This window comes from Sander lucioperca, chromosome 1 (assembly GCF_008315115.2).
Source record: "Sander lucioperca isolate FBNREF2018 chromosome 1, SLUC_FBN_1.2, whole genome shotgun sequence".
Lineage (NCBI taxonomy): Eukaryota > Metazoa > Chordata > Actinopteri > Perciformes > Percidae > Sander > Sander lucioperca.
The window spans coordinates 38,519,003-38,546,636 of NC_050173.1; the positions used below are offsets into that span (position 1 = coordinate 38,519,003).

Sequence of the window (27,634 nt, forward strand, 5' to 3'; positions counted from 1 at the left end):
AAAAGCATTCACGTGGGTTGGACCAATCCAATTCACCAATCACTAATGTCCACAAAGATCTGTGGTAATGCATTTCTTGGTCTACACTGATTTGTAAGCTGTAGACATACTTTAACCAAATGGGCCAGATCTTTTGAATAGCTCTTTCATGTCACTATGTCACAGCAATTAACCCAAATGTCTATGCTTGTTTTAGACGGAAGAAGGGGTGGTATTAGTTTGAATAAACGTTTCCTTTCTTTGTCAGTAACTCATTTTTAATAAATGAATTCATAAACTAACAGTTTTGAATGTCTCTGGAAAAAACCCTTGTAAATGTATTAAAAAAATGGCTCTTCAGTGGGTCTATTTAATTTTTGATTTCATTCCAAATTGATATCATTTCAGCTGGCTGCAACTTTTCACCTCTTGAAACTTAAGATGACAAGCAAGTTATAATCACAAATTAAAATCACAGCTCGATTGATTGGCTTGATTTTAAAGCAATTTTAAAAATTGCTCTTTGAAATCTTGATGTGTTCAGCCCTAGCTTACACCTGAGCGTTATAAAATAATGGTTATATTTCATGAGTTATATGTTAATATTGTTTAAATTTGCTAACTGGCAGTTAATGAATAGTATTGTTTAACTTTTTCAACCTTCTCGGCTCAGGTGGAGGAAAATCTTGTGAAAGTGCGCAATGCAGGAACGGAGCAGGACCTTGGGATCCAGTATAAGGCCTTGAAACCAGAGGTGGACAAGTTGAACATGATGGCTGCCAAGAGACAGCAGGTAATGTACATTTAGCAAACAAAAGTGACAGTCTGATCGTGGGAGCAGAGAAGTCTGGTGGATTTAACCCCTTAGCATTCTGCCCCCTTTTTCTAGAGGGGTGGGGGACAGGGATGTCTAGGGGGTGATAGCAGGTCAACAGATTCCACATAGAAATGCTATACAGCCTTTGAAAGCTGAGAACCTGAGGATCAATTTGACATGCAGCTCAACACTGTGACAAGTTTTTATAGTCATGAAATCAGAAATCAAAGATCTCACTAAATTGAAATGGCTACTATACTACATCGTCACACATGAAAACAATTGCTCTCATTGAATTCACAAGAGTCTCAGTCTTCCAGTCATACACATACATGCAACTCCAAGACCACAGTGTGCAGAAATATTCAAATATACCATTTAGAATAGGCAGAAATAACACATTTATACTGCATGAGAAAAACTGCATGGGATTAGTATAAAGTCGGCTTGTCTGTAAAGGGGAGACGTGTTGGTAACCATAGAACCCATTTTCATTTAGGTATCTTGAGGTAAGATTGTAAATGGCCATGCTAGTTTTTCCCTCACCAAAATGTAGACTCACTTTGGAGCATTATTCAGCCACCTTCCCGACAAGCTAGCATGACATAGTTGGTGCCTATGGATTCCTTAGATCATTACGACCTGCTCCAGCCTCTGAAAGACAAAAAGTTGGCTGGGCCCATCGGTGGGCCATTGGATTGGCAAGGGGTTAATTGGGTTGGGAGGTTATCGGGTACCTGAGTGGGGGGTGTTAGTGGTTTTGTCACTCATTACAAAATATGCTCTCCAACCCACATAGCAAATGTTAAGTAAAACAATGAGAGGGAGTTAACAAGAAGAGATCCTCATACTTTAGCTGGGCGATTAGATGCACTAAGCAACAGTCTTCTTATTACCAATTGCAGTGAAGTGGACCGGGAGTGCAAGAAAAGAGCATAAAGGCTTGACTCTAAATGTTACAAAACCCGTTTCCTTGTGATGAGAAATGGCATTATTTTTCTCCATTATGGTGTAAGTGGTTCATAAGGTTCTTGGTGCAGATCCAGAAAATGCACACACCTGCGGTGTAGTTTATATTTATAGGCTTGTAACAGTACACATATACCACCCCGGTATAGGAGTCACAGCTCAGTGTGAGTTTGCTACAGCGGAAAAAAATCCAATGCAGGCGGGGCTTCCAGCTCCGGCGTTTCATTTGCGCTCGTTATAGTGTGACTGACTCGCACGCCAATCAGCTTGTTGTGCTTACCTCAGGAAATGCTAACGATGTATATGTCTAAAAATGAAATTTGGTTCCCCATGAAATGCATCAATCTACATACTGTGTATTCTGTGTGCACTAGACCCTGGCCCCAGTACAGTGACAGTTCAGCCTAATATTTTAGTAATGTTTTTAAGCTATCCTTCATGACCCGTGGTATACATCATGCATGGATGTGTACGTTTTTCTGGCCTAGGGAATGACAACCACAGTGATTGGTAGTACTTAAATGTTTGTTAACTACTAGTTTTACACAATACTGCCACCAACATCATGAACCTAGATTATAAAGTTTATAACATGGCATTTCTCTATGGTGTTCAAATTTGTAAAAACCATCAACAACATAACTGGAACCTTGTTTGAAAGTGAAAATTAATGTGCGAGTTAATGTTTATTGCACAGCCTCTTCTTGGTCAAACTCTGATCTAAAACACGTGCGCAAGCCGTGTTATAATCCAACTTTGTGTTGGAAATTTTTCTGACCGCACCTCTGCAGTGCACTAATATGCCAAAGTGCCACTGAGAACAATGCCATCAAGTCTAAAAAGTTGAAGTAGTGAAGACGATTACCGGCTTCATAAGCATTTAAATAGTATCTCTAACTGCAAAATCCACCTCAAGACTAGACAATTCTTGTTCTCCTTATCACCCGCTCCTTAAATGGAAAGCTTGCCAAAATGGTCACAGATTTTTTACTTGTAACCATACTTTTTTTATGGATAGCAAAATGTTTAACCAAAATGAATGTAGGAAGTAATGGGGCTTAAAATATGTGTCTTAAGCAATACTGGAAAAAAGCCCTGGGAGTGTTCCAATTGGAGTGGTGGCTTTTGTTTTGTGTATGCAAGCTGTTTTTTCATGCTATAAATCTATGCCAGCGATCACTATCTTCTCTCCTCTCTTCTATGAAGATGTGTTTGCAATATAATGCTGAGGTCTGAATAGCAACGCATTAATTTGCAAAGGCATACTATAATGGCCTGATTATGACTGTTGTGTTACTGCAGGGGACAGAAATAAATCTGGGTCATCCAGAACAAACTGTCACATTTAGTGTCTCCATAAGGACATGACAGGCCCATTTTGAATCTAAAGTACATTACCACCCAGCCTCCTGTAAGTATTCCGTCCTCCAGTTTAATCCTTTATTTTTTTTCATCCTTTTCTACTTTCCTTTTCATCTCATTCTGCTAGGAGCTAAAGGACGTCCACCACAAGGACCAAATGGCTGCTGCTCGTGGGGTGCTACAGAGGAACATCCCCATGCTGTACACAGCGTCTCGTGCCTGCCTCCAGCACCCTGACGTGGCAGCCTATAAGGCTAACCGTGACCTGATCTACAAGCAGCTGCAGCATGCAGTCTCCGGCATCTCCAACGCCGCTCAGGCCACTGCCACTGAGGACTCAGCTCTCAGTCAGCCAGCAGGGGGTGGAGAGCTTGCCTATGCCCTCAACAATTTTGATGTAAGTCAAATGAGTGGCTTACAAGTCACAACCCATTTGCCTTTTCTCACAAGTCCAGCCAGACATCCAGGTATCTGCCAGATTATTAAAAACATGAACTTTAAAATGATATTTTTCCCTATAACAGTGTGGCACAGTTCCAAAGGTATGACAAAACTTTTTATTAACAGAGATGGACGAGGGCTTGTTCACAAAGGTTATAGTCAGGTCATATTTTTGCTTAAAAGAACTAACCCAACTCAATGACAAAACACTTGAAGGGCTTGGGGTTGGGGTGGAAATTAGGATAAAATATGTGGTCAAATTGGAACATGGCTTTGGGATACATGTAATATATTCTTGAATCACTTCTACTTCATTCCTTGATTTGCTTCTATGTCAAATGAAGGAGATTTACACAGCTCTAGCTTTCAGAAAGAGACCTGCATTAGGCTATAGCTGTACTTATCATTATATCTTGTAAATAATTATATCTTGTAATAATAATCTTCATTTAGGGGAAGAGGTGGCATGGTCCTTTAAGTTGCAAACCAAAGTGTAGCCTACTTAATTTTGACTTTTAGTGCAGGGAGGAACCCATATCTACTAAAAACACTTTCCATGTTGCTGTTAGTCCCTCATATATTAATGCTTAAAACCTTTATATCTCTGAAAGTCACTGTCATCCAGGGTTTACTCAAACTATATCCAGCGGGTCCCTAAAATTCAGTTGACTCAGATGAACTAGTTTTTACCTTTTTTTTAAAAAAAAAAAGAATTTTTAAATATTTTGAATTCATTTTTTATTTCTGTTGTTAGTTAACTTGCTTTTTCATTGCTCATATTGCTATTATGGAGAAAGGAACTGCACTTAGCTTCAACTGCGAACTGAACTTTTAAGACCATATTTAAAAAAGGTACCTTATTATTAATAAGAATATGAATCTACAAACGTATAAGAAACTTATGACATACTAGTCATCATAATATTGACATGAAACAACATCAAGATAGCAGCTGGATAAAACATTGAGATAATCATCCTAATACTGCCTGTGGTGATAAATGCAAAGATGATTAACCTGATTTTTTTTTTTTTTTTTTTTTATAAACTGCCTCTGACTTCTGTCAGACTTGCAAGGCACTTTTTTTTATTTACAGAAGATTTTTGTTAACATTCAGACGACTTCTAAAGAAAACCCTTTGTGTTAATCCTGCAGAGACATTGTTTACCCACATGGTTGATGCAGTCTGCATGCTCATGGTTTACGTGTCCATGGCCATATGACGCACAGTTTAATTAAGCATGGCCTTTTGTGGGAATCTTAAAAGGGTGGTTATTGCAAACGAAGGATTTTCTAGTGGTGGAGCATGGGATGCAAGTTTGTATTTGTTTGATAAAGACGAGGATAACCAACCTTTGTAGTAAATATATGTTTAATAATTACCTAATGATAGGTTCTCAACCAATTAACTGCATACCCAGTTTCACGCATGTAATTTGCACTTACATGTGTAATTCCTCTGTGGACATTGATGACATGACTGCTGTGATCAGTGTGTGATCTATGCTCCTGCTCAAGTGAAACATCACAAAAGAATTTTTTTATATATTTTTTACTTTTTATTCTTGCCTCTGACTTTAAAGTGTTTCAGCCTATATGATTGGAAAAAATGAATATTTTTATATTTAACCTTTTATTTACCCAGGAAATCTCTCGAGATACAATACGTCTTTTTCAAGAGCGACCTGGCCTAAATGGCAGTGTAAGATGGGTATCGCACTTAAACTGTTAAAAACAATGGACATAGGATTAGTGACGTTGCCCATTGATTTGTGCACTGCCGTTTTGAAGCCATTTTTCAGTTTCAGTTGTTGAAACCGCAATTTGCAAGTTTTTGTATTCAGGAATGGACTGATGGCTGGCCACTCGGGCTAAGTGGATTAGTCGTCGAAATTTATGTTACACTGTTATAAACTATGACAGATGGTATGCCAAATGATTAATCTCCATAAAACAAGTGTCAACTATGCAGTCTCTCAGATCTGTTGCATCAGTGATTATTTTACAGGTAGCCATGCGGAAAGTCACTCCCCAAATAACTCAGACAGGCTCTTTCCGGACTAGCTCCTTTCTGATGCCCAATTTCAAGTGCAAGGCAAAATTAGCAAATGACTCAAAACCCCCCCCCCCAATCCTGTCTGTCTCTCTCTCTGTTTCCTCCTCCGTGTCTTTCTCGTGTGCCTGTTGCCATGGTGATATGACACGCAAGCAGAGGAGGTCAGATGAGACAGAATGGAGAGGGCGGGCGGGCTGCCTAATAAACCACAATTCTAACAGATGAATTGTTTAATATTTTGTAGCAATAAGGCATGTGCGGAACCCCATAGTTTGTCATTGGGGAATTAGCTTTATTTCTTTAGCCTCCACAAGCGTCATGGTGATACCTTTACTCTCTGCAGTGCCTCTCTAGCATTTCAACTAGTTGCCTCTCTCAGCAGGCTTGCCCCTGTAAAATCAGACATTTAAGTGTTCTGTCATCCTGCAGATATAAAAGAGAGGAACACATACACACACACACACACACACACACACACACACACACACACACACACACACACACACACACACACACACACACACAGAGTAATCTTGGAAGGTGTAAGTACTTCTCAGAACTGCATTATTCATGGTTTTCTGACTGATTGTTCATCAGTTAGAACGTATGGATAAATAAAAGGACGTGTTGCTTGATATGAATTGTTTTCTTATTTTTTTCCAACACTGTGCTGTATTACAGAAAACCTCTTAACCTTTAAATTTGAAGGGGATTTGTCTATTAGGTTTTTTTTTTTTTTTTTTTTAATATAAATCTGTTAATAGCATAGACTGTATATTAATGGACAGAGCATGCGTGACGTCACCCATTGGTTTGTGGAGATCTGCTGTGAGTTGTCGAGTTTGCCATTACGGGCGCAGCCATCCTGGTTGCGGATGTGATGATTTTAGACGAGAGGGAGGAGCTGCTTACACTCTACGTTACGTTACACACTTTCACTGGCAATCACATCATAGCCACGCCCTAAAACACCCCCTGATTTATCGCCGATTTTAAAATCAACGAGAACATAATTCAAAAAATCGTCATTCGGTGTTGCAGAAAACTTAAAACTAGCGATTGAGACCATAAACCCATTATGAAAATGTTTACTGAGGTAATAAATCAAGTGAGAAGTGGGTCACTTTCTCATAGACTTATACAGACATGCCTTTTAGCATTTTTTTTTCCTCCCTGTGTAATTTCCCCTCTGACCATTTCCTTACAGAAACAAATCATTGTGGACCCGTTGGCGTTTAGTGAGGAGCGCTTCCGTCCTTCCCTGGAGGAGCGTCTTGAGAGCATTATCAGCGGTGCTGCCCTCATGGCCGACTCTTCTTGCACACGTGATGACCGCAGGGAGCGCATTGTGGCCGAATGCAATTCTGTGCGCCAGGCTCTTCAGGACCTTCTGTCGGAGTATATGGGCAATGTAAGTGTCTTTCCTTTCTATTTCCTACCTGTTGCCACCACACTCACCACCTACTCTGTATCCTCAACACAACAGTGCTCATAATTTAATTTTTTTATTGGTATTTTGCCTTCATTGGACAGTTAGACTGCAAAATTTGTTAGGTCAAAATTAAATTTGCGGTCTTAATTTTAGCCTACATAAACTTAGAAATCACAACTAAGCACTACCTCTAAGTTGAACTTAATCAGTTTTTAGATGAGGTTAACTTGCTTTACAAATACTTTCATACTTGCATACTGCTAGGATCCATGTGAATCCTGTCACTTACCTGTACAAAGCCCTGTGGAAAAATCATAATGGTTAGATTTTTCACTTACCTTACTTTATTGCCTAAAGAAAAATATCAAGCTACTTACTTACCTCTACTTAACCTCTCCTCTCTAAGGTGATTTTCATGATAATAGCACAATCCTGCCTATTACATAACTAATCTGTGGAAAGAAAACCCTGTCACAAGCTTAATGTCAAACCCTGATACTTACCATGGCAAAGTCCTCAGTGGGTTTAAAGGTTTAAGGCTTGTGTTGTTGCTGTTTTTGGCGACGTTGCTTCCAACTGCTCTCTTCTATTCCTGGGTCAAAAACTACTGCAGTGGAGTGGGGAGGGGCAGTTATAACCTACGGAGCATATGTGGACACGTTACCCAAGCTTACCAGGGTTTTAAGGTGTATACATGCATGAATACTAAAGGAGTTATCTAGTTGTATGAGAACTCGGATTTTAGCCGGGATGAGGTGTTTACATGGCATTTGAATAACCAAGGTATTGCCTTAACCCGAATATAATCGGATTTTTAAACTGCATGTAAACGCACTGAATGGGGTGGGCTTTCTGGGACACTCATTGTGCTTGGTACAATTTTTCAGTTAAGGAAAATGGCTGCGGGTCCACTTGGGTGCATACTGTGGATGCAGTTCGGGAAGTGGCCTAAATAAAAACATTTTCAAATAAATGTTACTATTAAGCTATGTGTTAATATCAAAATTGCCCTCGTCGGATCGATTACAGCTGCCTGCTGGTATGGAGAGTTATTTTCTCTCACGCAGGCGCAGAACGTACATGGTACTTGGCTGTCAGCTGTAGTCTCTGTGGTGTGTTCCAGTGCTAATTGTTTTCTGTTGGCCAGTCCACGGAACTGATGGCAATATGTCTTTGTTTTCCTGGGCTACATGCAAATCAGGGTCGGTCCTCCTCCAGTCCAGTAGGAGGGGTAATGCACCTGAAGCTGTTAGGTAACTTCCAAAAAGCCAGAAGGAGAATACCTCACGCACTTTGCAATTTAGTTACACTAACCATAGACAGTAAAATAAATGGACAATGTGACGCCGTAGATTTCCACGGAGACCAGTGAAGTCTATTAGAAGCACTTTTCCGGTGAGCGCTGAGCCTCAAACTGAGCTCGACGACGTAGATGTGACGTGAGCAACGTGTCTGAAAGTTGGAAGTCTTCTGGTAGCTGTGCCAAGAGAAATCTCAATCATTCCCAATCTTGCAGAGACGGAGAGCATAGGTATATGTAAGGAGATAACATGGACACGGGCTAATTATTGCTAACTAAAATGCTAGTTAACATTAGTAATTAAACTTAAACAGCTAATGTAAGTTGAAACTGCATGTGAGCTTCTCCTGTACTGTACGGTAATTCCTCTACTATGTGACAGAAAGTCGCGTGGTTCTGACACAATTGTTAGCCTATTTTTACAAAAACATCTGCTACGGAGCCATAACGTGAGATACAAGGTAATGGAGCCTTTTATACATTGTCGTGTTTCTTTAGAAATAAACAATGGACAAATAAAGTATTTAAACGCTTCAGATGTAAAGTTATTCGCTGTCAAAGTGACGCCAAAATGAATGGCAGTCAATGGAATGCTAACGGTGGGTGATGGTTTCCTGTAAATAATTATGCTTTCAAAAAGAAATAAATGAACTTAGTAACAATGTCTTTGTATTGCTGAAAATAAAGGTTTTTCCAATTAGAACAACAGTATTAAGTAATACATTGTGATCCTGAAAACCCAAAATAAACACTTAATTCACCCATTTACATGTGAAATATATGTTGGCTCTATACACGCTAAAAGTATTTATTTAAATGGAGTCTGAGTTTGGTGATGCTGATTTCGGTGCTGTTTGTGGTTAAACAAAAAGGATCTTACTCTCCAACAAAAAGGTCTATCTCTGTAGGGATCCTTGCCATAATGTTGTCAGACACGGAAGTTGACACTGCGCATTTGCCCTATAGGATTACATTGCAGCCCGGTTTGCGGCTACCGGTTACAATGTTCTCACTCAATACTGGACCAATTTCATATTTTTTATTAGTCACTTAGCCACCAATTCATGGGAAAATATGGTCCAAGTTGAAAAACACAGAAATTACTATATATTTTTTGGATACAGCTGTTTAACCACTCTCTGAATATCCTCCCAGTAACAGCAGAATTTCAGAGTAAGCTGTTCACCCACAGCAATGCGCCTTATTTATTACTATCTATGATCTTGAACTTTATCTGTTTTCTGCTGTTCTTGCTGTCTTTTTAGAGGAAAAATCATAGAGTGCACAGCGTTCCCATTTCATTAGTGAAGTGTTACAGTGGTCCTGTGGCTGTAATGGATGTCTGGCCAGCCAGGATGTGATAGTATTACAGATTCAAACTCTTATCCACACACCGCAATAATTCTCCCAGAGCACAAATATTTTAACAATGCATTTGATTTACAATTTGTAGGCTTAAATGGTGGCTGCTAATTTTAGCATGCCTGCCTAACTTGCTTATTACCTATTGTATTAACCTTCCTAAGCCAAGAGGTAACCTAAATTCTAAACATTTTGTGGCTCTGTAAGTTATACTATAAATAAGGGAATTTAGGACTGGCACCACTGCTGTATGGCTACCGGGCCAGGTTATCAACTAAAGCAGAGAATTGGGCAATGATTTAAGCCTGCCTGCTTATTAAGTGGGCAAATCTACACCTAAAAGTAATGTCTTCTTGACCCTTGACAAAACTCTCCATGCAATGTCACGGACATCGTTTATGTAGGCTTTTTTTTTTTTAAAGATTATTTTTTGGGCTTTTTGGGCTTTTTATTGATAGGACAGCTGAAGACAGCAAAGGGGGTAGAGAGACGGGGGATGACATGCAGCAAAGGTTCCGCGGGTTGGACTCGAACCCGGGCCGCTGTGGTAAGGACTGAGCCTTAGTACATGGGGCGCACGCTCAACCAGGTGAGCTACCAGGGCGCCCTATCATGGTGGTATTTTAATATTCATGACTGTCGCCGTAACTGGTAAAGTAGTATTCTGTAGTAGTACAGTAGTAGTTTAGCTCAGTTCGGTAGTCTTTGGGGGCAAGAATTTTATAATAAAAGCATACATTTATAGCTAAATTCCTGTTCCATATGGAAAATGTCTTTTTCCTCAGTACGGATGTCTTGTGATTAGATTTCATACATTGACCAACAAAATGGCAAGCAGTCAAATGTCAAGTTTACATGTAATTTTCTCACAAAACTGTCCTGTCCATGCTCAGGCATTACAGCCACGGTTTGCTCTCATCCAGAACACTGCAAGTTTATTTTAAGGTTCAGGCTTTCATACAGCATTTCTGGTTTGCTTCAAAACAAGTTTTCTCCTTGAATGGACCTCCATGCCACTTCTGTATGACTTAAGAACTTAGATTTACAGAGGAGCACATCTCATCAGTGCAGTGATGAGTGGACATGACAAGGATCTGAATACTCATTTGGCCAGATGAAGAAAACCGATTAGAAGCTTAACCGCGGATTAATTGCAAATGTAAACATCATAGTGTGAAATACAGTTTAACTGCTGCTGTTACTTGAACGGGGCTCAGCAGAGAGGGGGAGCGAGACGACGTCTCTGCAGCTTATTCAGGGAGTCAGGGCAATGCTGCTAAAGCACCTGGAAACTTTTGTTTTCATGTGTACTAACGTACGGCTCGCATCTGGTGTTAAAACCAACCGTACCAAAACACGGGGAAAAGTATTTAACGCTACTACGAGACATTTTTACAGGTTATGAAACTGTCTCAATTTAACAGTCTGACTCTGCAAATGGAGATGCCATGCTATACAGCGGAGTGTTCAGATGCAGTCAAATCAGCGCCAGCCACAGTGGTGCCGGCAGGATTCTATTTCATAGTATGCACAAAAACCACCCATCGAAAGGGTTTACTGCGCCAGAAATCATCTGTTCTTATAATATTTAATGCGTATGAGAGTGTGCGCCTGTACGGAGATATGAAAAACGTGATTTCTCTGTGTGCCATGTAAACATGATGATCAAAAACGGGATAAGCCTAATAACCGCAATATTCATGTCCATGTTAACACACATGATTCAAACAATGACATGCTAGCTTCGTCCGTGGGTTTAGCGATACTCAGCGTCCAGCAACCAGTTTATCTACAGATCGAGTCATAAAAATGAACGTTTTGATTAATAGTGTGTGGGTTGTTGGTGAAATAACGTGTAATTAATAAGAAAAGTATTACTGTGAACAGAGCAGAGAGCAGAACAGAGCTGCTGTTGGCTGCTGCTCCTGTGCACATTTATGCATTATCATTATATGCGTTGCATGTCTAACAGAAAAAAATGTGCGTACAGGATTACGGCTCTAACCCGGGCTGCTGCAAAAGACTCAGCCTACATGGGGCGCACACTACTGGGTGAGCTGGAGGTTGCCCCATAAATTTTTTTTTTTTTAAACACTGCCTTTATTTTTGTTGTGTTCTTTCTAGTTCTAATTTTGAACTTTCCAAGCTGTGACATTGATTGGATAAGTGACTGTACCCCTGGGTTAAACTGTTATCAGGGAAAGGACGGCTAACTTTAAGATTTGGGAAATAAAAATGTGGCAAATGTCTAAATATATAGAACACATTATGGCATAGGCCACGTGTCGTCTCCCCCCCCCTCCTGGAGTGGAAATTGTGTACTGTGTTACGATGATCATTTAACAAGACAAGAGCCTGTCTATTCAGCCAGTGAAGAGGAAAGGCGGGTGTGGGTAATGTAGCCCCAGCACTGCCACATAGCGTGGCCTCAATTATTCTATATTGTCATGACAGTTTGGCATGGCACGTGTGAGTGTAACTGTTTCTGCCACTTTTTTATTAATAATGCATCTCTAGTTCCCAGCATCTGTCAAGGTTTTGTTTCACAGAAGAGAGTGATGCTAGGTTGCTTTGACATATTCAGCTACTGACCTTTTAAATTCCTTCAACTTGAAGTGATACATTATTATTTGGAACTGCATGAAAACGACTTGCCTGGCCACTGCAGTAGGACCCTTGCGTCCGCCTTCACTGGCCTTTTTTCTGTCTCTGAATATAGCCCTCCCACTCTGAGCTCGTTAGCATTTCCCATACACTTTGCTTTCTCCTCGTTGAATCCTTTTTTCCGTTTTCTCCATTTTTGCAATCTTTCCCTTCCAGTCCCATTCTCTCTTGACAGCTCACTATTTTCACGACTTGTGCAATCTTTTTGCCTTGGGCAGCTATAGTGATTGGCAGAATTTAGCTTAACCCATATTCCTCTGTGCCTGCATAAGTTGCCGCTCATTTTAAACACACTGCCTATCTGATCCTGTTATGAGCTATGTGTAGGTGAATGGTTTGCGATATGTGTTTAATTGCGTGTTATTATGGATGGAGATGAATTCTGAATCCAGAAGTGCCAAAGTGCCAAGTGTTTAAGTAACTTTTATTTGTGCTGCGACAAGTTTATAAAAGTTAGATATGGTGTCAATCCGATAGGCTAAGATAATGGTGTACATCCGGGGCTAGAAAACTAACAGACAATGTAGTGGAATGTTCCAAAATGTTTTTTAACCCATTCTTTTGGAAAAAAAAAAGGGGGAAGAAGGTTCAAAGGGTCTAGGCCTAATGCAAGACCAGTGTGAAAGCAGTTCAATTTATCTAGTTGTAATCTCATCTAAATGCATAATTAAAACAAATTACACTCCCCACAATGTAACAGGGGAAAGATTTAGTGTCCCTAAGGCTTTTCGTATATTTACAGCCTCCATAAAACACTGGTCTGTCAGTAACAGCCTGTCAGGCAATGTTTCCCAGACCTGGCCCTTGATCTTTTGCTGGTGAATTCTAGGCTTTTTAATTGGCTTTGCTGGCAGGTAGATGAGATGCACCCCTTTCCACCACAACAGTTGAACAGAATAAAGAATGCCATGGTCTCACAAATGAACATTTATGTGATGCTATAACTGAAGTCTAACTTCCCCCCCCTTTCACAGTTGTATGGGTGAATGAGCTTAATCCATGGGAAACATGCTTGCTGTTATAAGATTGTCTGTGGCTTTTGGTAATGGATGGTTTTATTGGCAAATATAGCAATCAGATTAATATTTAATTGTTTGCCTGTCTGATCTTTTCTCCTTTGTTGTACAGATAGAGGCACAATGTGTTGTCACCATGTAAAGCTGCAGTACTGATTTTTAAGTATGCAATTTGCCTTCCATCCTAAAACGCTGTCTGTTTTGGCCTTTGGGATTACTTAATTCCTCCAAATATCCCTTTTGTGCAAACATGGCAGATGTGATGCTGCAGAGGAGTCTAATTCATCTTGCATTCTTGTTTTGAATTGGAGTTTTATTACTTCTAAGGAGGAAAAGTAGTTTTGAAGGTTAAAAGGAAATCCTCCATTACACCTCCCTGGTCGTCATGTTCGTAGTTCAGGTATTTCTCCCGTGCACTTTATTACATAATGCTGGACATTTCAAGGAATGCACCAAATGCAATTTCCTTGGCCGATTGCGATTTATTTATTTTTTTTTCAAAAAGTCTGACTTGCCGATTCCGATTTTGGCCGATTTTCTTTCTAAGAACTATAATTGACAGCATACGCAAATATTTTTTTAATGGAAAAATCAATTGTATGTTCATAATTAAACATTGACTATTAAATAACTTACATTTTCTCTAAAACTGCACCAGGTTACAGGACTTTGACTCATAAACACATCTCAAAATATAGAAGTGCTCCCGGTTACTGTACACATAAAATCAGCTGAAAATAAATTGGAGTATGGCCTACTTTATCTAACATGTTTACTTTTTCCAAAGGAAACCTGTGTGCGTAGGCATATAAAAGAGTCAACTATTTATCATCCGTCTATGTATTTATCTATTTATACAAAACTATTTATGAATTGGTATCTATTTATGAGAATGTAAAAGGTCCACTCCTGCGGCGAGGGGCGTTGGCTTGCCCCACACCTACTGACGGCGCACGGTGCAAGAGGAGAGGGAAGGACCAAGAGACCCTGCACTGTTGGCAGTAGAGCCGGTCACTGCGATTACTCTGAGCAGCATGGATGAGAATGAAATGATATATTTTAATATGTTTCTCACTTTTCCCCCTATGGTCGGAATAAGTTGCTAAATTTGTTGCTAGTCTCTTTTCAGAAATAAAGTCGCTAAAAGGCTATGAAAAGCCGCTATATCTAGCAAGAAAGTCTTGCGGCACGTGTGTAAATTTGACTGGCTGATCAATCTGTGCATCTCTAGAATGTTGTACAATGTTTTACAATGGTCATTTCATAGTTGCGTTGGCCATCTTGCTAGATTGGACCTAGTAACATTTCCATAATGTTTACCACACATCTGAAGTCTAAATTGAATGTTGTCACACTAACATAAAGGCTACAGCACGCTCAAGGTTAAACCTGTAGTAATGTTTCTTTTTGCCACTTAGGAGCTGCACGAAACGAGCTGTAAACCCAAAACTGACATATTATCACCTTTAACTTGATACGGCGAACTTGTTAGAAGACGCCTATTTACACATAGCACACATTGGGTTTTTAGAGCTTTGCTGAGTGTGGTGAGTGTTGAGAGTAAACCCTAGTGAACAGTGAAGTTGCGGGCCGGAAAACAAAACAATGACATTCTATGAAGCTTTCATTGCAATTCATTGTTAATATAAAAAAAAAATATTCTAGTCATTTACTATATCTTATGAGATATTAAGTCTGCTCTTTGTCCCTCTTCTTAGGAGCACTGTAATACATTTATTCTAATGCACAAAATCAACAAAATGTTTATGCTGAATATTACTGTACATTCTGAGTTTGTTTATTAGTCAAATAAGTCTGTTAAGGTTTTCAAAAATGACAAGAAATTCAAATTATAATCTGCTGATTGCAGGTGTGTTTAGCCTGGGAATGCCGTTGGCTTGAAAGTGAAGTAGGTAGACTGAACTGAAGTGAACTGAGCGGTGTCTCTGAATGCGAGGCAAACCACATCTATGTATATTTTAACACATGCGCACACTAAGCTGTAGCAAGTCCCTTTGCTTTTATCAGACATCCCACTGACCTTGGCAACAGGAAATTACTGTTCACAACTCTGACAGTAAAGGAATTTAATGACAATGGAGAATGGGGATAACTTTATATTATTAACCAAATAACACCTTTTAACTCCTTTCTTTAAAAAAAACCCCCAAAAATAAATCCCCATTTCTTTTCCTGCTTTTCTAACATGAGTACATTCAACACCTACTCAAGATGTTTAATATTTATTTGTTATAGCATTTAACAATATCCAATTATCCATTACCTATATCCTGTTCAGGGAACTGGAACCTATCCAAGCATACATTCAGCGAGATGCAGTGTACACCATGGACAGATCCCCACTATATCACAGGGCTAAAACACATATACAGACAAACAGGTCCTGGCAGACAATCTAGTTCACGCCACGGGAAAGTATGTGTTTCCAGTTCACCTGACCTGCATATCTTTGAACCGAAGCACCTTGGGGAGAACACGCAGATTCCACACAGAAAGTCCCAGTCTGTGTTTGGACAAGGTACCTTCTAGCTGTCGGAAAACAATTCAAACCACTAGTGTTTATTTGGCAGTTTGGGGAGGTATTCAGGGTAATGTATCGATATTTGCTGTCATCCATTTGTTATGTACAGAAAACGTTTGTCTAGACTTGAAGTGGAGCTGTCAGAGCTGTTACTTAAAGCAAGTGCTTTCAGCAGTGTATTTTATCAAATTCTGAACCATTTGCTGATAATTTAAGATTATTGCTTTCCTGGGTAGTGGGCAGCAATGGTGGGCTTGTCATCTGGAGTGCCTGGATTGTTCTTATTTAGCCTTTTTTTTTTTTAGCTGAGCCAATTTATCACAAAGAGGGAAACAAGAACTAGAACAAATTTAAATAACTGGGGTATGTGACCGCAGACGTGAGTGAGCCACTGCCTGATGCCGTCAGTCATGGATGCCGTCAGAATGAACACATAGTCTTTATAGGTGATAGCAATGCTCTTCTACAATGGGTTCATTAGTTTTTGCTTTCAACTGTTAATGCTCAGACGTTTGTTTGCTTAAAGGGCCATGCTGCTTTTTGGATGCTTTCATATAGGCCTTAGTGGTGCCCTAATACTGTATCTGAAGTCTCTTTCCCAAAATTCAGCCTTGGTGCAGAATTACAGCCACTAGAGCCAGTCCCACAACGAGCTTTACTTTGGATGTGCCATTTCTGTGTCTGTAGCTTTAAATGCTATTGGGGAGGAGAGAGGGGGGGCAAGGTAGAGGGTAGGGGTGTGGCCTTGACCAACTGCCATGCTTCGCTTGTTTTCAAGCCATGATGTCTCTCTCTCTCTCATGGGTGGGCCAAATTCTCTGGTCGGGCAAAGCAGAGAAAGGGGAGGTAACCTTCCTCCTTATGACGTCATAAGGAGCAAGATTCCAGATCGGCCCATCTGAGCTTTCATTTTCTCAAAGGCAGAGCAGGATACCCAAGGCTTGGTTTACACCTATCACCATTTCTAGCCACTGGGGGACCATAGGCAGGCTGGGGGAACACACATTAATGTTAAAAAACCTCATAAAGTGACATTTTCACGCCATGGGACCTTTTAATATCTACTCTCTTGCGTTAATCTTTAAAGTTTAGTCAATATGTGGTTGCTTTAAAGACTGGAGTTTGTTTGGTCCTGGGCTTAAAATCACACCTTTTGCATTACTTTTTTAGGATAATCACAGCTGTATTTGCTGTATAGACAACTTTAATCATGTCTTTAATGCCTAGTTGAGAGTCCAGATCAATATGTCCTTTCTAGTAAGCATTTTCTAGCGTTACTGGAAGCCTCGTAACGAGTTCGTGAAGCATACATGGGCTCTGAGTCCTTGAGCCCTGCAGACTACTGATGCCATGTAGTCTGTCTCATCAGTTTAATGCCTCCCCCACCTGGGTACACTGCAGGTTAATTACTGAAGCTTGCTTTCTGTAGGCCTCATCAAAAAAGAGCAGGTAACATTGAAGTGGTTCTTACATTTGGATTGCCATGTCAGCTTACATTTCTCAATGTTTGCATCTTTTGAAACTCCAAACTGCTTGATACACAGTAAGTTGCCTTCAGATAAAGTTTACATATCAGTAAACCTGTTCACTAACTTGGATTAAAGATTTCTTGGTAGAGGTGTGTTTTCATATATAATATCTATGAATTGTCTCATTTGTTAAAAAATGGCAACAACTATCTTACCTTGATTTACCAGATGATATGTGGGTGTTGTTTCACTTCTTGCATATATCTATGTAAACATAAAATGTGTAAAAAAAGAATTCTTCCCACAAATGGGTGATGCAATTTTACTAATTTTGGCATGTGGAGAGATGACTTTGATCTTTACGTTTTAACAACAGTTCACATTGTGAGTTGGGAAGATACATTTTATGATGTGGTCAAAAATGCTGGGCTTCTACGACATTCCTGGTAGATACCATGCAACTTCAATTTGTAAAACCCGTACATGGTATAATACGTAGACTTGTCTTAAACTAACATGTATACAATCTGCTCAATTTGAAACCCAGAGTTGCATCTCTGCAGGTAGTTTCTGCCATGTCCACTTTGCAAATACTAGAGTATGAAGCCAGCTTTTTAAAAATGCTTTTACCCCTCCTTGATCCGAAAACCCCACGAGCAATGAAGGTGTTATCTGTTGCTCTGGGACACTTTTGGTTTAACTGCATTGCTGAGGTTATTTGCTCTTCTGTAGTTATTACTCAACTAACACTTGCCTCACAATACTTAAATCTAGTTTAATTTTTTAAAACCTTTTTTTAATTAAATGACAAACAAAATCATAATTGATCTATGTCAAATAGTCAAGATGCTAGTTATACCAAAGCTTATACAAGGGAGGAAATACAGGTTTAGTTATCATTTAATCTTGTATATATTGCCACATTACAAAAAATGTACTTCACTGGAGCATTAACTCGCATATAGGCAATTAATGACTAAAAGGCACTAAATTCATATTAGATTTTATCTGAAGGTTCTTGTGCCTGTGGCATTACTCAATGTTTTTTCATTGCATGACAAACTTTACTATTGAAGTAATGCTGACATTGAGAGTCAGTTCTTGATTTTTTTTTCAATATAGTAATTTATCTATCAAAAATAAAAAATAAAGTTTTACTCTTTAAAGGTCCAGTATGTAATGTGTTTAGTTGTTCATTATCCAAATCTGTGTTGCCCGTTCACAAACTTTTTCATGAATATTTACCACCACCATCAATTCCAAGTATTCCTTTTGGCTTGAAATTTTACATTTGCATTTGCATGAACTGGGGTAGACGCTCCATATTCATGCGCCATCTTGAAATATGTTAACCGGTAGGACATACAGGACATACTGCTCCGCCTCTTGCATGTTCGCTGTCACGTGATAAACTCACAGGTGCTGCTAATGTTGCTAATGGGTATCGTCGCGCCCCGGGCAAGTTTGAAGAAGGAAACATGGAGGAACACACGTATTCAAAATCCAAATTTCAGAAAGAGGAGTCTTCTTCTTCACCCAGAAAAAGAAAAAGGATACTGAAAAGAGCAAGAGACCAGCGTCATCAGAAAAAAGCGTGAAGGCTACCGTAGCTGTAATACGTACTTTGAACTGCGTGGCGCGAGAAAGTTGATTGCGATATATGATCTCAACGCTAGATGGGAGAAATTCCTACACATTGGACCTTTACATATTGAGTTTTATCTAGCAATATGAAGAAATTACCTTGGGTTCTTGAAAATTGTGTTGGGCATTTGTCGCTATTTCTTGACACTTAATAGACTAAACGATTAACCAATTAATTGAAGAAAAAAAAAAAAAAATTGAGAAAGTAATTGATAATTAAAACAATCAATAATTTCAGCCTTCTTTTGAAGCTTCATACCAATGCATACCGGTAGACATAACGGTAACAGCATAGATTTTTCTGTATTGACAATTATTCTATTTAAATGCCCACATTCAGAAATGTCTTAACATCACTTTGCCTTAAAGCAGGGGTATTCAAGCTTCTTCAAATTGTGGACCCCAGAAACGTGTGTTTTACATAACATTATTAGAATTGTATTTAATTGACTTGTAAAGTAGATGATCTAATCATTATGTTGACATGCATTGACGGAAGGGAATCATAATTGAATGAATTCCTCAACCTTTTTAGTGCTTTAAACCAAAAATGCACTATAACAAAAGGTGACACATTACAAGCTGCGCCAATGGTGGAAATTGGCGTTTATATTTTATTTTATATTTATAGTCAATTTTCTCCTAATTTGTCCGTCTGAAGTTTTAGTGTCAGAATGTTCGGAAGATATGTAGCTTGTGAGAAATGGGTCCAATATTTATTTTGGCGACTTTGGGGCGAAAGAATCGGTCATAATCTGTGTCCATGTTTACTTCTCCTATTGAAGTGAATAGACTCTGGTCCTGCTGCTAGTCTCCTCAAGTGGCGCCACCCATATGATGTAGATACAGAAAATGAACCTGTGTGTGTGGTGTCTCCTTTCTGAGCCGTCTCTGTTTAAACTGCTTTTAAAAAAATACTAGAAATTGTGTTTCATTTGACACATACTTCCAGAATTTACGCAATATACTGATGCATATCAACTTCACCAGTAGTTGGTTTTTGATTTGGTTTGGCGAAGGATTGCTAAAGATTTATACTGTACATTACAAACTGTAATAAAAGACCAAACCAAGTTGTGAGCATCCATCAGTTAGCCAACACTCTGTAAATTATAACCATTTTATTTAAAAAATATATGTTTTGAGGGGAAAATGTTTTTTTTTTTTCTTCAGTTTGGCACATCTTATCCACTATACAGATATGAAATTGTACATATTACAATACAAAAGGATAATGGGAAGAGAAAAGCATTCATTTTGCACAAAGAGGTTGGGTTAGAGAGAGGGGATTGGTTCACTTTTTTTTTTTTTTATTTTTAGGCAGGGTGGGGACCAGAGCTAGAGGTTGACAAGAGGAAACAAAAACAGGTTACAAAGAGCCAGAGTGCAAAGGATGCATATTTCTACAAATTTTGTGGATTTTCAATCACTTAGTACAACCGTAGTCTTAAACAGTGAAATGAACTTTATAGGACTTCCACATACATCCCCATTCTTTGTGTTATCAAGAATGAGGTCTCACCATAATGTTTGCTGAATGACATAAGATAAGAAATATTCAACTTAATTGACTTTTGAACATGCAAGACAGATTAGAAGGGCAGTAGTAAAAGCAGTGCGAAGCTGGAAGAAAACAAAATTAGAAAGAAAGTGGAGGTGCTTGACTTTGGAAATCGGTACGATCAGTGTATGCAATGTTTTTCTTTGAATTCAAATGTGAAGTGTAACAATTTTTGGTTTACACAAACACTTTCTTAGAAGTTGTTGTAGGCACCCAATGACCATGTGTGCAGAGACATTAACACATTGACACAAGCATTCATTTAAAAGACTGAAGCCAGATTTTGACAGCCTCAATAAAGAGACGAAGCCACAAATGATACCTCCTGACTCCTGACCCTTTCTTTGCGCCTTCTCATCTTCCTATCGCTTCCTTTAAATCCCTCTCTCTTTCACCCTGCCCCCATCACCAAACTGAACACAAAGAAGTGCGGAGCTGCGGCAGCAGCTTTAGTCTGATGCTAATGCACATCCTCTCCCTGCTGCATACAAATGTGTCCTGACCCAGGCTTGCTGTTTGCTTATCACTGGATCTCTTTTGCTTTCAGGCTATTGACTGCAGTTTATCTTGACACTTGTGACTGCTAACCAAGGAACTGTTATAATATGTATTATTCACGGTAATCACATTTTTAATACTGTAAATGACAACACGGTATCCCTTACAAGAACAATGTCTTAAAGTAAAAGGTCCAATGATGTTTTTATGTGGTGCGGAGGATGATTCTACTAGAACTATTTTTGATTGGCCGAACAAGCTAAATGTTGCTGGATCATTGGTGTGGGTGACAGAATATTAGATTATTTTTTGCCTTGCTTTAATTGGTTCAATCTTGAGCCTGTCAGTCCTGATTAGTGTGTAAGCACTAAAGAGCCTAGGCTACTGGGGAAAGGTTTTATTTTCAGAATGAAATGCTCTCCTTTCTGGCATTTGCGCTGGTCATTACCCTTTTACTTGCTACCCTCACACTAGCTCGTCTGTATATTGATCCTAGTATATTGTAGCAAATCGGCGAACTGTACTTACTAGATTAAGATGTTGAAAATATTATGGTCACAGTGTGTATGGCATTTGAGGGCTAGAGAATCCATGTACAGGTCATTAAACATTTAAAGGTCTGATCATTTCGTTCTTGATTTCCAAGATCATCCATGTGTTTTTGCTAAGCAGTGTAGTATATTAAAGATTAACCACAGATGAACAATGCTTAGTGTTTCCCACAGGTTGAGAATTTATTTTGGGTGGTTGGCCCTTCTGGGCGGGAGCTCCAACATCCAACAAGCTGCAAAACAGCATTGCATTTACGAGCTGAAGCCCGATCAAAGAGGCCATTTTCCCAGTATACATAATTGAACATAAACGCACCATTTCGGCAGTTTTTTCAAACAGTACACACTTGACGTTGCATTTCCACACAGAAGAAATTTTGGAAGAAAACCAAATCTAAACAAAATAATCCCTTTTGGCTAAGGGCAGCTGTTTTTTGGGGTGGGCTGCCCAAATAAACTTTGTAAACAGGAAAAGTTGTGAGGCCTTTGATCTGATGGAAGATTATAGCCTTGCCTAATTGACTCAGGTCTGATTTTGGTAGATGTAATAACATTTGTTTATACTGAATAGGACTTCAGGGTTCTTCTCTCTTCGAGGATTTATTTTATTTTTAACAATAATGACAATTTTTTTTTAGTTATGATAATTTGATTTTGGACTTTGTGGCCTTTAATGTGTACCAGTTATTTTAAATCTATAAAACAATAAAACTTTGATAATTGATCCAATTAATTTGCCCTAGTAATTGAGTGAGTGGCTTACATTGCCTGTGGTGCAGTTAAAAAACATGATCTTAAATATTTACTTTTTAAAAGAAATAAGACAAATCACATTTCTCCACTTAATGTATTCTGTTAGCAGAGGGCCATTTGGCTACGTATTTTCTCTGTGCTGCAGAATATAGAGACAATGTGGAGACAAATCTCACAGTTTACAATTTTCTTTTTTTAAAATGATTGCCCCTGCCTGATATGAACAACCTTTCATTCATAGAAAAATAAATTTGTGACTATCTCTACGTCATCCCTAAACTGTCACGTCCAACCTGTGTCATTGTAGCATTCAACATTTCTCACATAATCTCAAATCTTACTTGTAGAAATGATGCTTTTTACATAAACTGGAAAAAATAAAATAAAAAAAGCAAACCCTGTATCATCTGAAATGGTCAAATGGCAAACCATATGCTCTAGGAATAAATAAGAGTTCATACTTCACACTCTTTGTAAGGCAGTTGCTGACACTTGCACTGCCCATAGCCGTTTATGATCACGAGTGCCCCTTCTTCATGGCTGGGCTCATACTCATTATAGGGTACCTGTGTAGCTAGATCTGCCATAGGCTGCCGCTGCTGGGTCCTCATCTGTCTGCGGTTCTGAATAGCCGAACAGTGGCGTATCCGGCGCAAGGTGGGAGGGCAGCACTTCCGTGAGATATACACAACGAAAATGATGAAAAAGAATGAAAATAGAAGGGCCATAGTTCCAATGATAACCCTATGAGTCATAACAGTGTTGTCCATTGCAGAGAAGTCCTCTGTTACAGCTGCCTCTTCCAATGTAGCAGTAGTTGCTTGAGCAGTACGTGGTGGTGTTGTTGTTGTTGTTGTAGTTGTGGTAGTGACTGTGGTAAAGCTCACAAAATCCTCTGCGTAGTCCTGCGTGGGGGTTGGCTGCATAATTCCAAACAAGGAGCTTGTGATCTCTGCAGCTAAAGTAGCGTCTGTGGTAGTACTAATGGTCTGAACAACCGGCGCTGAAAAATTCTGGCAAAGCTGGAATCCATAAACAGCATCAAGTATCTCCTCACCTTGGGCATATTCAGGACTATGGCAGAGAATGGAATGTTCCCACCTTCCCTTGAAGGTGCTTAGCCAAGTGGCCAGAGAGCAAATCCTTTTGGTACATTCCCAAAAGTTGCTGGACAGCCCAATGGTACCCAGAGACTGCCACATATCCATGACTTGGGGATCCAGACTACTTAGTTTGTTGTTATCCAGCAGCAAAATCTTTAAATTTGGCAGCGTTTGAAACACATCAGATGTCAGGACACGAATTTCATTTCCTGTGAGGTCCAGCTTCTCTAAAGTGGTCCAGGTCCACTCCATGCCACATGTTAAGTTGCTGATTTTATTCCACTGCAAATAAAGAAACTGGAGGGCAACAAGGCGAGGGAAATGGGCCAAGTTGATCTTGGTCAGCTGATTGTGCTCCAAGTGGAGCTCTTTAAGCTTAATGAGCCCAGCAAATCCATTCCGGGCCAGACTCCGTAAACGATTGCTGCTTAGGCCCAGATATTCCAGGCTGCGGCAGTCCCAGAATGCCCGAACAGGTGTGGTGCGAAGTAAATTGGAGCGGAGGTGGAGTATCTGGAGCTTCCTCAGTCCATGAAACAGTTCTGGTTCCAATGCAGTCATCTGATTAAAGGACAGGTCCAGTATCTGGAGATTGATGAGGTGGATGAAGGTTGTGTTGGGCAACTTGGTGATACGATTGGAGCTCAGATTGAGGTCCTTCAGCTTGTAGAGCCCTTGAAAGGCATCCTCTTGTACAGTTGTGATCTGGTTGTGGTCTAGATGTAGCCAGGTGAGCTGGCTGAAGCCATAAAATTGATCAGGGCTGAGCTCAGTGATGCTATTGTGGCGTAGTGACAACCCCAGGGCCCCCTTGTCCACACCATCTGGGGGTGCCTGAAGCCCCTGGGTGTCGCAGTAGAACTGCAGGTCCTCACAGCGACATTTTTGAGGGCAGGTTGTGCACGATGCAGGAGGCAGCAGGCACACTAGGAGCATGCTGATCACACACAGACACAGAGCCACTGGTGCAGGTCCCACCAATGGCCACCTTGAATGGAAACCTGGGTGGGTTCAAAGATAACAAAATTAACTGTGGGGTGGGAAAGCTTATCTCTGCAGAGCACTTATTACTAATTCATGGTGATGATTGTGCTTTTTGTGTGTGCTTTTCCATACATGTACCAGTTTAGATATTTTACATCGACAACTTTCACAATGTACGTAAACATGATTTCTGTGAGCTTAGGTTTATTGGAGGTCTAATTTACTTGGGCATTTAATGATCAATGACATACATGAGCTGGACTTTGTTTCCACACCGTTGCTATTTATATTTAGAATATTTTGCTCACATCTTGTTCTCCGTAATTTGGCTTAAATACACATTTTCTGCTGAATACTGTCATTTATCAAGTATTGCCGTATGTTTCTTCTTTATTTAGCTGCTCAAATATGCTGCTGTCCTTTTTGAATTCTTAGTTTTTTTAAGTGATTTTTTTTCCCCCCTTAAGTCTTCTTCATCACTTAAGAGGTCTGCAAAACAGTACAAATGGTATTTATAATGTGTATATTTATTGCCAACTTGTGTCGGTGAAGTAGAAAAAAATGAAGGACATTTGCAGCAAATACACTAGGCAGAAGGGCTTTTAGTCCTTAGCCTCCCTCGCTCTTACTTGTATTCCCTATTCATGTCCAGACCTGCCATATAAAGGGACTAACTTACCCATTCTTTTGTGCACATCGGAGGCTGCATTCAACTGTCCTTTTCCGCAGACTCTTGAAGCAACCAAATGGAAGAAAAATCCAAAGGGAAAAAACCCTTTTGAGTAAGCACAAAAGGAATCAGCCTCTTTGGAAATAAAGCAATTCTGAACCCACCCAATTGAAACAAAATATGAAATTCCATGTCCCAAGATGATGGTTATTCCTGTTATTTTGCTTAGAGTCCTTTAAAATCCAAGCTCAAAGAAAGGGTTGAATCTTTTTCTTCATCCCACGAATCCTTGAAATAAATATTTATATATATATATATATATATTTTTTTTAAGTTGATCAGTTGCATCCAGAGCGACTCCGGTGAACAGACCCCCCCCCCCCTTTCCTTTTCTTCTTTTTCTTTTTTTTACCCTTTTGTTTCCCTTCCACCGCAATGATGTCAGCTCAGGTGGTTAATTGAAGATCAAGCTTTCCTCTTTCATGGCTGTGGTTTTCCAACCCTAACTTGTTGATGGCAGCCAGAGATCCTGCTTCCGAAGCCGGCTCAGTCTCAGCATAGCCTCTGCAGAGCTGTGAGCAGAGCCCTCGTCTGCTAGCTGAGACGCAGGGAGAGAGAAAAAAGCAGAGCAGGGAGTCAGGGATGTTATTCTGTGCTTTTTGTTGCAGCCACTCACTGCTACAGAGTGGTGGCAGTCTGGCGTCGATCATCACTACTGTTTCTCTCTCTCTCTTTTTCTCTCCCACACTCACAAACCCCCTCTCACTCTCTTGCTCAGTCACTTGCTCTCTGCCTCATACACACTGCTTGTGCACCTCAGTCTTCCTCCACCTCCCTCTTGCATCCCCACTTCCCTCCCACTGGCTCGTCACCATCAGAATATTGATATCTTAAACGTGTTGCGGCAGCTTGCTGTTGAAATTAACCACAGCTGTAAATCTCAGCCTTGCCTTGCTGTTGTTCTGCATGCGCTGTGTATGAATATATACCAGAGACATTACAAAAATAACACAACAAAGCAAAAACATAGTTTGTAACATTGTGGCTAAAGACAACATAAACATGAGCATGGATGAGCAAAGATGTGCTGCATTCCCATATCTCTGTACAGGAGTGAGTATGCTATAGCAATGCTAACATAAGTTGTCTAGCTTATATTCATCATTTACATATCCTAAGTGCAGTTCTGGCATGTAGTGTATGGCCTGCTGCTCTGAAGTTAAATCAAGCTAGCTTTAAACATCTAATAGACAAGGCTGAATACTTACTTGATGATGTGAACCACAAGGTGATATAAAAAAAACTAAAATGCTGTGAAAATGTTTAACATTTAGCAAATGCATTTTATTTGTGGTTTTGCTCAAAGAAGGCTACATTTCAGCACCATTCAGAGTGCTAAAGAGAATGAGATGTCTGTAGTTCAGTGCATGAAAATGCTGACTTTTCCTTAATTATTTAATGTGGGTCGAGATGAGTGTGGGGGTAATTTCTTGAACTAGATATAAGAGACAATATGAAGCACAGATACTGTTTCTTTAACTTTGGCACTTTAACATCTTCTATTTCACTCAAGCATCTTTTACTTAAACATGATTGCTGTAGCCCATCACACCCTTCCCTGCTTTATACAGTATGTGTATATTACTTTGATTACCTTACTGTGATGTATTTGATATGGATTTGAACTCATTTTGTAACAGTTAGAGGCAAAAAATGTTACTTAGTGAAAGCAAGTAATTACATTTCCACTCTGTTTTGGCAGTAGATGAAAATGAAAGAGTAACTGAAACACAAGTTCAATTTGAATGTGTATTGTTACTAAATGTATACTTCCTAATTAATTTCATTACATACATTTCGGGTCTTAACAAAACATGCATCTAGCTGCGACTTTCCAGGTCACTTGACCAGCATGCTGCTGTCATTCTCCACATTTATTGTGGTAGACTACATCTCCCCTCTGGGACTTTTCTGCAGAATGTGAGAGTGGAAAACACAGGGAGAAATTCTTAAATCTCAGGGGGCATAATGGATATTCCCTCAATTTGATGTGTGCTAGCTTCCTGTTTGGAATTCAAGATGTTTAAAAAAGCATTTTTAAAATAAAAAATGTTAAATTATAAGTAGACGTTCAACTTGAAAATGAACTTGCTGAAATATCAAAAACAATATGCTATAACTCGGATCATTTGACACTTGGGGCAAACTTTATTTCCATTGGATTTTTCCATAATCCAACGGACTAGTGGTTTTGTAGAAAAGGATGTTCCTAAATCTGTCCTAAAGGAGATGGATAGAGACTCACTTGAGTATCATAAAAGATGCCTCAGAGAAACTGCCTCCATAATAAGCACCTGAAGAAGTGCTTTAGAAACCTCTGGCGTGGAAATGAAATATAGGCTAGGCGTGAATGAAATAGGATTGAGAGAGTACGGGCAGAGCAGACTAAAGCCCGACCACA

At 39.6% G+C, this 27,634-nt stretch overlaps 2 protein-coding genes across 4 annotated transcripts in view; one reads left to right on the forward strand and one right to left on the reverse strand.

Moving 5' to 3' along the window:
* Positions 1-27,634, forward strand: part of ctnna1 (catenin (cadherin-associated protein), alpha 1) — an 89,281-nt gene that overhangs the window by 12,958 nt on the left and 48,689 nt on the right. For all 3 annotated transcript variants that reach the window (XM_031319737.2, XM_036004007.1, XM_031319736.2), the window contains exons 5-7: positions 653-772; positions 3,255-3,524; positions 6,832-7,035. In XM_031319737.2, the coding sequence (XP_031175597.1) occupies positions 653-772; positions 3,255-3,524; positions 6,832-7,035 (594 nt within the window). The remainder of the gene's footprint in view (positions 1-652; positions 773-3,254; positions 3,525-6,831; positions 7,036-27,634) is intronic.
* lrrtm2 (leucine rich repeat transmembrane neuronal 2) lies at positions 20,222-25,967 on the reverse strand. Its single transcript, XM_031319738.2, has 2 exons — positions 25,183-25,967; positions 20,222-24,520 (listed from the first exon to the last, which is right to left on the reverse strand). Exons 1-2 carry the CDS (start codon positions 25,184-25,186, stop codon positions 22,872-22,874), a joined length of 1,653 nt encoding a protein of 550 aa, XP_031175598.1. The 5' UTR covers positions 25,187-25,967; the 3' UTR covers positions 20,222-22,871.